The 12,657-nt window shown below is 39.7% G+C and overlaps 1 protein-coding gene across 1 annotated transcript; it reads right to left on the bottom strand.

Moving 5' to 3' along the window:
* Nucleotides 1-10,202: 10,202 nt before the first annotated feature.
* On the bottom strand, nt 10,203-12,657 carry LOC113129751 (ATP-dependent DNA helicase PIF1-like). The gene is made up of 2 exons (XM_026305821.1): nt 12,341-12,657; nt 10,203-12,071 (listed from the first exon to the last, which is right to left on the bottom strand). The coding sequence occupies exons 1-2, from the start codon at nt 12,582-12,584 to the stop codon at nt 10,459-10,461; spliced, it is 1,857 nt and encodes a 618-aa protein (XP_026161606.1). The 5' UTR covers nt 12,585-12,657; the 3' UTR covers nt 10,203-10,458.

The following is a 12,657-nucleotide window of genomic DNA, read 5'->3' as shown; positions in this document are numbered from 1 at the left end:
CAGAGAGTTGGCGTCCGCTCTTTCGCTCGTTTATGTCCAATTTGAATGCAGACCAAAAATTTACTTTGTCACATTTGAATATAGTTTGACACAAAAATTCCTTTAGGGGATACCGATCAAAAAAGCCAATCAGACCTATGGTCTATTTTCAAAGGTGTTGCCGTGGCGATGACCGAAAGCCTCCATTCATTTCCAATGGGAATTTTACAAAATGTACCGTTTTTTCACACGACTTACTTTACCAAACTCATCCTATTGCTTTTGGCTTAATGACCTCACTTAGAGATGTGGAGCATCAAGAGAACCAAATTATTTTGATAACTGTTATGGTTTTCCAGTACCGCAGCCAGGGAGTTGGCTCTGCTTTCTCCCTCGCGTATGGGCAATTTATATTGAGAATAACAAAAGTTAGTTTGTCACACTTGAATATATTGCTGCACAAAAATCCTTTAGCATATTCCCATCAGAAAAGTCCATCAGACCCATGCCCTATTTTCAAAGTGTTGCCTTGGCGATGACTGAAACCCACCACATATTTTCAATGAGAATTCTGTCTAATGGGACACAAAATGGCTGTCATGTTTTCAGGCTGAAAATGTGGATCCCACTGAAATCACTGACTATGCAGTTTGACTTCGGCACAAGGGGCTGGTCACGGGCTGGGCTGTAATGGGCGGTCACGGGTGGATACAGGGGCACGCGGCGGGTCACGGCAGGTCGCGAACGGCGAGGGCCGTTCATCGCCGCTTGCGGCTATATTTATTCTTCTTTTTATTCTGCGTAAAAACCTCTAATTTGACCCCCTCAACATATTCGAAAACTCACGAAAATTTGCCCAAAATTCAGGATCGTGAAAAAATTTTGTTTTTTAATACTTTTATAAACAACCTCAAAACAATGGCTCTACAGCGCCCCCTACAAAAGTGAAAATACATTACGCCAATGGGGGCCCGACCCACACTTTTTTCATCGCACAGCCACCAAATCCGGTACACATGTTCTTCGTGTCGGGGCAAGCAAAAAACCATATGACGGCGATGCTGCACGGTAAACAGGAAGTCCGCCATATTGGATTGAAATTTGAAAATTGCGATCTCGCCATTTTTGCACACTTCGTACTTTAACGAACTCGTCCTAGGGCTTTTCACCGATTGAGCTGTGGTTTGGTCAAAATCATCCAAAGATGAGGGGGGTCAAAAGTTATCCAAATTATTTTGCTAACTTTCACGGTTTTCGCATGACGCCGCCGACCATGTGACCTACGATTTTTGCCCCGCCCTCAAACTTTCAAATTGTTATAACTTCCACACGCATCGTCGGATTTGAATGGGATCAATTGATGAATTGTAGTCCCCATGGGCCTGAACCCATGTGATTGAACAAAATCACGATTGGTGCAATAGCGCCCCCTACAGATTGAATCAAATATTTGTATGGAGCGTCAAAAATTTAGTTTTTCCAAAACGTACCATATTTGGCACAAAATTCCATTAGGCCATCCCGATCAGAAAAGCCAACCAGACCCATGCCCTATTTTCAACGGTGTTGCCACGGCGACGACCGAAAGCCGCCATTCATTTCCAATGGGGATTTTCCGAAACGTACCGTTTTTGCACACGTCGTACTTTAACGAACTTGTCCTAGGGCTTTTGGCCAAATGAGCTCATTCTTTGTCAACATCACCTAGAGATGTGGCACATCAAAAGTTATCCAAATTATTTTGCTAACTTTTACGGTTTTCCGGTACCGCAGCCAGAGAGTTGGCGTCTGCTCTTTCACTCGTTTATGTCCAATTTGAATGCAGACCAAAAATTTACTTTGTCACATTTGAATATAGTTTGACACAAAAATTCCTTTAGGGGATACCGATCAAAAAAGCCAATCAGACCTATGGTCTATTTTCAAAGGTGTTGCCGTGGCGATGACCGAAAGCCTCCATTCATTTCCAATGGGAATTTTACAAAATGTACCGTTTTTTCACACGACTTACTTTACCAAACTCATCCTATTGCTTTTGGCTTAATGACCTCACTTAGAGATGTGGAGCATCAAGAGAACCAAATTATTTTGATAACTGTTATGGTTTTCCAGTACCGCAGCCAGGGAGTTGGCTCTGCTTTCTCCCTCGCGTATGGGCAATTTATATTGAGAATAACAAAAGTTAGTTTGTCACACTTGAATATATTGCTGCACAAAAATCCTTTAGCATATTCCCATCAGAAAAGTCCATCAGACCCATGCCCTATTTTCAAGTGTTGCCTTGGCGATGACTGAAACCCACCACATATTTTCAATGAGAATTCTGTCTAATGGGACACAAAATGGCTGTCATGTTTTCAGGCTGAAAATGTGGATCCCACTGAAATCACTGACTATGCAGTTTGACTTCGGCACAAGGGGCTGGTCACGGGCTGGGCTGTAATGGGCGGTCACGGGTGGATACAGGGGCACGCGGCGGGTCACGGCAGGTCGCGAACGGCGAGGGCCGTTCATCGCCGCTTGCGGCTATATTTATTATTATTATTCTTCTAACCAGAAATCCTTAAAATGACCCCCTCAACATATTCAAAAACTCACGAAAATTTGCACAAAATTAAAAAAAGTGCACAGTTTTTGTTTTGTAATACTTTTATAAACAACCTCAAAACAATGGCTCCACAGCGCCCCCTACAAACATGAAAATACATTACGCCAATGGGGGCCCGACCGACACTTTTTTCATCGCAGAGTCACCTAATTCGGTACGCATGTTCGTCGTGTCGGGGCAAGCAAAAAACCATATGACGTCGATGCCGCACGACCAACAGGAAATCCGCCATTTTGGATTTAATCTTTAAAAATGCTGAGTCATGGTTTGCGAACACTTCGTACTTTGACGAACTCGTCCTAGGGCTTTTCACCGATTGAGCTGTGGTTTGGTCAAAATCATCCAAAGATGAGGGGGGTCAAAAGTTATCCAAATTATTTTGCTAACTTTCACGGTTTTCCCTTGGCGCCGCCGACCATGTGACCTACGATTTTTGCCCCGCCCTCAAACTTTCAAATTGTTATAACTTCCACACGCATCGTCGGATTTGAATGGGATCAATTGATGAATTGTAGTCCCCATGGGCCTGAACCCATGTGATTGAACAAAATCACGATTGGTGCAATAGCGCCCCCTACAGATTGAATCAAATATTTGTATGGAGCGCCAAAAATTTTGTTTTTCGAAAACGTACCAAATTTGGCACAAAATTCCATTAGGCCATACCGATCAGAAAAGCCAATCAGACCCATGCCCTATTTTCAACGGTGTTGCCACGGCGACGACCGAAAGCCGCCATTCATTTCCAATGGGGATTTTCCAAAACGTACCGTTTTTGCACATGTCGTACTTTAACGAACTTGTCCTAGGGCTTTTGGCCAAATGAGCTCATTCTTTGTCAACATCACCTAGAGATGTGGAACATCAAAAGTTATCCAAATTATTTTGATAACTTTCACGGTTTTCCGGTACCGCAGCCAGAGAGTTGGCGTCCGCTCTTTCGCTCGTTTATGTCCAATTTGAATGCAGACCAAAAAATTTAGTTTGTCACACTTGAATATAATTTGACACAAAAATTCCTTTAGGGGATACCGATCAAAAAAGCCAATCAGACCTATGCCCTATTTTCAAAGGTGTTGCCGTGGCGATGACCGAAAGCCTCCATTCATTTCCAATGAGAATTTTACAAAATGTACCGTTTTTGCACACGACTTACTTTACTAAACTCATCCTAGTGCTTTTTGCTTAATGACCTCACTTAGAGAGGTGGAGCATCAAGAGATCCAAATAATTTTGATAACTGTTATGGTGTGGAACCATTTCCAGTACCACAGCCAGGGAGTTGTCTTCTGCTTTGTCCCTCGCGTATGGGCAATTTGTATTGAGACCAAAAAATTTCCTTTGTCACATTTGAATATACTGTTGCACAAAAATCTTTTAGCATATAACCGATGCGACCGATGAGAAAAGCCAATCAGGGCTTTTCTCATCGGTCTGATTACCCATGCCCTATTTTCGACTGTGTTGCCGTGGCGATGATCAACACCTGCCATTCAATTCCAATGAATTTTACAAAATGTACTGTATTTGCATATCGTACTTTAACAAACTCCTCCAAGGGCTTTGGCTGAATGACCTCACCTAGAGATGTGTAGCATCAATACTTATCCAAATTATTGTGATAACTTGTAAGGTTTTTCCTCCAACACAGTCAGGGATTTGGTCTCTGCTTTGTGCCTCACTCATGGAAAAATTGTATTGGATCAAAAAATTTACTTTGTGACATATGAATGATATTTGGCGCAAAAATCCTTTAGGGCATCCTGATCAAAAAAGTCAAAGACACCCATGCCCTATTTTCAACGGTGTTGCCTAGGCGATGACCGAAACCCACCATATATTTTCAATGAGAATTCTGTGTAACGGGGCACAAAATGGTGTGATTTTTAAAATTTACTGTTGATCAACATCACCTAGAGACATGGAGCATCAAAAATTATCCAAAATATTTTGCTAACTTTTATGGTTTTCCACAACAGCAGCTAGGGAGTTGGCGTCCGCTTTTTGGTTCGTTTATAGACAATTTGGAGATCCAAAAATTTAGTTTGTCACACTTTAATATAATTTGGCACAAAATTTCTTAGCAAAAGAACAAAGATTTCTCAAACCCTCAAACTTCCAGGCCTCTGGTAGAGGACCCGAGATTGAGGTATCACCCATATGGGTGGTGTGTGTGTCCCCACCCCACTCATATTTAACTCACATGCTGTCCATTTCTTCTGATCCTCCTGGAGAAGGTTCTGCTCCTTCATTGGAGTCCTGTTGTGTTTAATTAAACTGATTGGACTTGATTAGGAAAGGCACACACCTGTCTATATAAGACCTTACAGCTCACAGTGCATGTCAGAGCAAATGAGAATCATGAGGTCGAAGGAACTGCCCAAGGAGCTCAGAGACAGAATTGTGGCAAGGCACAGATCTGGCCAAGGTTACGAAAGAATTTATGCAGCACTTATGGTTCCTAAGAGCACAGTGGTCTCCATAATCCTCAAATGGAAAAAGTTTGGGATGACCAGAACTCTTCCTAGACCTGGCCGTCCAGCCAAACTGAGCAATCGTGGAGAAGAGCCTTGGTGAGAGAGGTAAAGAAGAACCCAAAGATCACTGTGGCTGAGCTCCAGAGATGCAGTAGGGAGATGGGAGAAAGTTCCACAAAATCAACTATCACTGCAGCCCTCCACCAGTCGGGGCTTTATGGCAGAGTGGCCCGACGGAAGCCTCTCCTCAGTGCAAGACACATGAAAGCCCGCATAGAGTTTGCCAAAAAACACATGAAGGACTCCCGGACTATGAGAAATAAGATTCTCTGGTCTGATGAGACCAAGATTGAACTTTTTGGCGTTAATTCTAAGCAGTATGTGTAGAGAAAACCAGGCACTGCTCATCACCTGCCCAATACAATCCCTAAAGTGAAACATGGTGGTGGGAGCATCATGTTGTGGGGGTGTTTTTCAGCTGCAGGGACAGGACGACTGGTTGCAACTGAAGGTTCACCTTTCAACAGGACAATGACCCTAAGCACACAGCTAAAAAAACAAAGGAGTGGCTTCGGAACAACTCTGCAACATCTCTGGAGAAACTTGAAAATGGCTGTCCACCAACGTTCACCATCCAACCTGACAGAACTGGAGAGGATCTGCAAGGAAGAATGGCAGAGGAGAGGATCCCCAAATCCAGGTGTGAAAAACTTGTTGCATCATTCCCAAGAAGACTCATGGCTGTACTAGCTCAAAAGGGTGCTTCTACTCAATCCTGAGTACAAGGTCTGAATACTTATGACCATGTGATATTTCAATTTTTCTTTTTTAATAAATTTGCAAAAATTTCTACATTTCTGTTTTTTACTGTCAAGATGGGGTGCTGAGTGTACATTAATGAGAAATAAAATGAACTTTTTTGATTTTGGCAAATGGCTGCAATGACACAAAGAGTGAAAAATTTAAAGGGGTCTGAATACTTTCCGTACCCACTGTATGTATATAATATGTATGCAATATATACAACATTGCTTTTCCTTTCGGCTCCTCCCTTCAGGGAATCATCTGCCTCCATTTAACCCTATCCTCTGTATCCTCCTCACCCACACCAACTATCCTCATGTCCTCCTACATCCAAGAACCTCCTCTTTGGTCTTCCTCTAGGCCTCCTTCCTGGAAGCTCTAACCTCAGCATCCTTTTACCAATGTATTCACTGTCCCTCCTCTGAACATGTCCAAACCATCTCAATCTGGCTTCCCTGGCTTTTTCTCCAAAACATCTAACATGAGCTGTCCCTCTGATGGACTCATTCCTGATCCTATCCATCCTCATCACTCCCAGAGAGAACCTCAACATCTTCAGCTCTGCTACCTCCAGCTCTGCCTCCTGTCTTTTTCTCAGTGCCACTGTCTCTAAACCAGACAACACTGCTGGTCTCACCACTGTCTTGTACACCTTTCGTTTCGTTCTTGCTGACACTCTTTTGTCACACATCACACGTGACACTTTCCTCCACCCGTTCCAACCTGGCTATATATATATATATATATATATACAGTAAAGAAAAACAAACAGGAAAACTAATATGAACAGACATGTATTTTGCAATGTTTTACAGTGTATGGCTCATCAGTTTTATACCTCTGGAGTTAGCCACAATTTTGCACATGGCACTTAAACCATGTTCCACTGTAAATAAGGCCTGACATAGACATCTTAAGAATTATTTACTGCATTTATCATTAATGGTCTGATTTTTTTTGGAATTTATTCATATAAATGCCCTTAAATTATTTGTATGAACATGAACAAATCCAGAGTCAGGTCTTGGCCAAAAGCTAAGTCAAGTAAAGTTTATGCATAGTCTTATCATAAACCAGTTTTTGGTCAACAAAAATGACTTGAGCATGTTCTATCTTTGTTATGGTTTACATTGGCACTGTTGCAAAGTCTCATAAGAATTGTATCATACAAGTCCACATAGAGAGAAACACACACACTCACACACTCTCACTCACTCAATCAACCTGAGATACATGTTTTGGACTGTGAGAGGAAACCGGAGTACCTAGAGTAAACGCGCAAGCACGGGGAGAACAGGCCAGTTTCAATACACACAAAGAAAATATTGCCCAAACAAACTTTAAACTACATTTATTGTTGCACATATTCACATGGCATCAACTATTTTACAAATGAACATATTATAGAATACTCTTATAAAAATTTCGCTCTTATTTATATTTCTTTATTTTCCCAGTAGAAGACATGAGCTAGACACTATCAAAAAAAGTTATTTGTTCTGTGGTTTTCATGGAACTAATCTTTCTTTTCATTAACAAATATGACCAATATGCAACATAGTGATACATCAAAAAGATTAATAATTAGAGAAAAGAATTTCATTAACTTAACTTTATTACATTCAACTACAGTTTAAATATATTAAAAACTAAAATATAATATATTAAATTATATTATTTAAAAATATATTATAAACATTAAGTGGTTAACATATTTACAAGCAATTCAATTCAATTTATTTGAATAGTGCCAAATCACAATACAATCATCTCAAGGCATTTTACAAAAACAAAAAACCCCAACAAATCCCTTATGAACAAGCACTTGGCGACAGTGGAGAGGAAAAACTCCCTTTAACGGAGAAAAAACCTCCAGCAGAACCGGGCTCAGTTTGGGCGGCCATCTGCCTCGACCGGTTGGGGTGAGTGGATAGAGGAGAGAGAAAAGAACAGCAACAACTGCAACTATTGTAGAAACTATTACTACATATTCCAGAATACACTATTATAAAAATTTATTCTTGCTTACCTTTTATTTCATATTTATTGACTAACTTGGCAATATTTAATATTTATTTAGTAACTATTATGTTTATTTAGCATTTCTTTCCTTGCTTTTCTTAGAATTTAATTTTACATTTTTTCAGTAGTCCTATCATAAAGGCAAAAATAAAGGCAAAAAACTGTCCCAAAAAATAATTTTTAAAAAAGAGAGAGGGAGAGAGAGCACACAACAATAATATAAAACCATACATAATTTTCACATAAGTTTCTTTAGCTGTTTCCTTTTCTGTGGATGGACCATGGAACCAGCCAAGTCACAGGCTCTGCGACAAAGGAACAGAAGATAGTTAACATCACAAATATGCATGTGTGCACTCATGCCTGTAACGTCTATCTGTTGTAAAAACACAGTCAAAATTAAAACCAACACAAAGAAGGAACCCAACCAACAGCAATCTAAGACCAAATGGGAGCAAAGCATAGGATAATTTATATCATTCAATTGACAAGCAACTGAGAAAAGCAGAAGCAACACTAAACACAGTGGTAAACAAAACTCAAAGCAAGTGAAAACCTACAGCCAAACCTGTGATCGACTAACCTATAAAAATTTACATACTAATATAGGAGTCTGTTTTTCCTGCAGTTCTCTTTACCTAAAGTGATCACCTTGGCAACAAGCCCCACCACCTACTTAAATGGAAAAATGGAAGATCAGACCAAGAAATTCAATACCGAAATGAAAGACTAAACCATACATATACCTGTGCACATAACAGACCCAGACCACCTCAACAAAATCACCTAATTGGAAATAAAACCTAGCACAACACTATGCCCTAACAAGAATCAAAGCCCGGTCGTCATAAAAATACACTAAGGGCAAATTAGGAGGACTGCATAGCCAGGAAGTATAAACCAAATTACAAACAAGTAAAACCAGCAATAAGGAGGGCTGTACTAAACGACCATTAAAACCAGGACCACACCAGAGCCAAAATGAGGACAATGAACAGAATCAACAAAGCCCCCTCAACCAAACAGACAACACACACATGCATTGGTATTCTAAAAACTTTACTAACTTAAGTCTTCTCTGTGGGAGGAGAAGTTAGTTGGTTAGAATGGATAACTTTTTATTTATGTAAATAATAAACAATTACACAGTGACTTAACATGGGTTGATTGGTGACTCTAAATTGCCCATAGGAGTGAGTATCAGTGTGTGAGATTGTTTGTCTCTATGTGGCCCTGTGATGAACTGGAGACCTGTCCAAGGTGTACCGCTGCCTTTCACCCAAAGAGAGCTGGGATAGGCTCCAGCAGATCCCCATGTGATCCTGGTTAAGGAATAAGTGGGTATAGATAATGGATGGATAGATAGTTCCTATATTACTAAATGAATAGCACTGGATCATGATGAAGTCATTAAGAGGCAAATTTTCTAATAAGGCACTTTTACAATTTTACATGCTGATGAGACCTAAACACCCAACAAACCATGGCCTTTTCGCTGGAAGGAAAAATCATGGTTGGCCACATACATACATACATAGATACAAACTACATACATAGACAGACATATAAATAAATAAATATATAAATAGAAATAGTCATAAAAATAGAAAATTGGCCAACAACCCCTTGCCTTCTCACTGGAAGGAAAAATCATGGTTGGCCACATACATACATACATAGATAGATACATAGATACGAACAGACATACATATAGATATATACATAGATACAGACAGACATACATAGATATATACATAGGTACAGACAGACATACATAGATATATACATAGGTACAGACAGACATACATAGATATATACATAGGTACAGACAGACATACATAGATATATACATAGGTACAGACAGACATACATAGATATATACATAGGTACAGACAGACATACATAGATATATATATATATATACACAGATAGATACAGACAGACATACATAGATATATACATAAATACAGAGACAAACATATATATATACACATACATAGATACAGACAGACATACATAATTATATATATACACATAGATACATACAGACATACATAGATATATACATACAGACAGACATCAATAAATAAATAAATAAATAGAATAAATAGAAGCAGTCAAAAATATAAATTATGGCAAATAATTATGCCTGATTAAAATCCTGACTAAAACTGAAAAGTCACACACATTGTTTGCACAACACAGAGTCCCTATTCTACCCAGAAGATGTTTGAGCTACAGCTGTACACTGCAGGTAATAGGTAAAGGTTGCAAAAATAGTTTATGCTACATAGCTACTGAGTGCACAACACCACACTTGTCCTCTGGTATCGTCTGGAGCAGGCTGGACTTGAGGGAACTTTAAAAGCTATGTCAGAACCCACATAACTAGGTCCGGACATGCTTACCCCTGGGGTATGGCCAGAGTAATCTCTGGCCAGGATTACTCCAAAATTTTTGAAATTTAATAAAGTGAGTGAGCCAATGCAAGGAATGAGCAAGTCAATCCAGGTGGCCCACTCCCTATTCTAACCAGAAGGACCAGTATCATAGTTGACACTCAGAAAGCTAATGGTCATTTAATTTAAAAGAACATAAAATCCCTTCATGGTCACTAAAGTAGGTTGGGATCACAACACAATCTGTGTCAAACTGTGTGGATTTGACATAGATGTGATCAATTAACGTCCCCCTCTCTGTTGTGGGAGATGTGACATATTGAACGTATCCTTTTTCAATCATCATGTTACAAACAGATGAAGATTTCAATATGTCATCATTAAAGTCTCCCATCACAGCTACAGTTTCACTGTGTAAGTTAAGCCAATTCAATAACCTTTCCAAATTATATTTAAACAGAGACATGGGGTAAGATGGTGGACGGTAAACAACTGCAACTAATATTTTGTGTTTAACAACAGAATAGACTAAACATTCTAAATTAAAGTCTGGTACTGTGACCTCATATCTTACATTTTCATCGCAGTACATACCAACTCCACCATGCTGCTGGCTCTGCAGCAAAATCAGAGCTGGATGGGTGCTGCTCTGATAGGATAAATTTCGGGGTCGACTATGGAATCTGAAATGTTCAATTTGGATTGTTTGAATAGATGACTCTGTATTTAACCATGTCTCAGCAACAGCAATGCAGTTAGGCTGCAAATGCTGTACACATGAGGCCAAATCTGAAACATGTCTAGCTAATCCTTGCACATTCAGGAAAAATACAGTTAAAACATGTTTGTCATCTTTGTGCAAGGATAAACTTTCAACCATGAAGGGAGGCATGTTCTGCATTGCAATTTTAATGCTGTCATTACAGTATATGGCCTTTTCCTTGAAGCCCTGTATAACCAGTCCTTCTAAACCCCTAACACGACTTAAGGCCACATATGCCTGACCTGCAGCAAAAACCTTTTTAAGGGACACCACAGCTTTATCTACTGTTATACCCTGTACTTTGTGGACTGTACAGGCCCAAGCTAATTTCAGTGGAAACTGACGCCGCTTTTCACCTCTCTTATTAGCTAATTCTTCTTCTGGTTCTATACGAGTGGAACCAGTCAGGTCTGCTGGGGTATGTGTGCGCTTCCTTCTTTGTGTGCCCACTTTACTGTCATCAAATTTAACATAAACTGCTACAGGAAGCCGCTTTCCCTCTGGATGTTCTATGTGTGTAACTGTACCACACACCCCATTGACTAGACCATCAGCTACATCTACATTTTTACAAAGCATAACTCGAGCATTAATACCAATTGGGAGAGATTCTAGCAAATTAGTATGTTTAGTTTTGCCAAGATGACCCTCTAATTCCTTTAATTTTCCAGTCTTTTTATCAAAACCAAAATCTTGTGCCTGTATTTCTATGTAATCAGGACATATGCTTTTGAGTTGCTCGAGATTATGGGCAAATACCTGTTGATTTGTAGGGAATATGTGTAGCTCAGAAGAATCTTCACCAGTTTCACACTGTTTTAGTTGTTTAATATCAGTTTCAAGCATGGGTGTCCCTTTACAACGTGTCCTTAACCGGTTCAATAACTCTGCAAAGGTGTTATCTTTTTGTCTCATAATGGTCGTAAGTTCTGCGACTTTGAATATATGAGTCCAAAAGTTAACACCTAGATTTTCAACATACAGAGCTTTACCGTGGACTGGAGGTAACTGATAGAAATCTATCAGTTACAAAGCATAACTCGTAGGGAATATGTGTAGATCAGAATCTTCGCCAGTTTCACACTGTTTTAGTGTTCAATATCAGTTTCAAGCATAGGTGTCCCTTTACAACGGGTCCTTAACCGGTTTAATAACTCTGCAAAGGTGTTATCTTTTTGTCTCATAATGGTCGTAAGTTCTGCGACTTTGAATATATGAGTCCAAAAGTTAACACCTAGATTATCAACATACAGAGCTTTACCGTGGACTGGAGGTAACTGATAGAAATCTCCAACAGCTATAACACTAATGTTACCAAATGGGGAAAAGTCACCTGACTGCTTTATCTGACGCAACCTGCCATGAATATAAGCCAATAGTTTATGGTGAACCATAGATATTTCATCAATTATTAAGATCTGGAGGTCCATGTATTTGGCCCTCAATGAATTTAGCTTTTCATCACCCAGCGGTATGTAAGGGGAGACGAATATCTTTGCCAATGTTAAATGTAGTGTGGATAGTAGCTGCATTTAAGTTATAAGCTGCTATCCCTGTTGGTGCAGTTAATAAGACACAAATGTTGTCTGGATTACGGCAGGTTGG

Source organism: Mastacembelus armatus, chromosome 5 (assembly GCF_900324485.2).
Source record: "Mastacembelus armatus chromosome 5, fMasArm1.2, whole genome shotgun sequence".
Lineage (NCBI taxonomy): Eukaryota > Metazoa > Chordata > Actinopteri > Synbranchiformes > Mastacembelidae > Mastacembelus > Mastacembelus armatus.
This window is presented reverse-complemented; position numbering and strand designations above follow the sequence as displayed.

Coding starts and splice junctions, on each gene's coding strand:
- LOC113129751 (XM_026305821.1), bottom strand. CDS start 12,584: ATGCAGCTACTATCCACACTACATTTAACATTGGCAAAGATATTCGTC. Junction 12,072..12,340: donor TAGTGTTATAGCTGTTGGAG/ATTTCTATCAGT, acceptor TGTAACTGATAG/ATTTCTATCAGTTACCTCCA.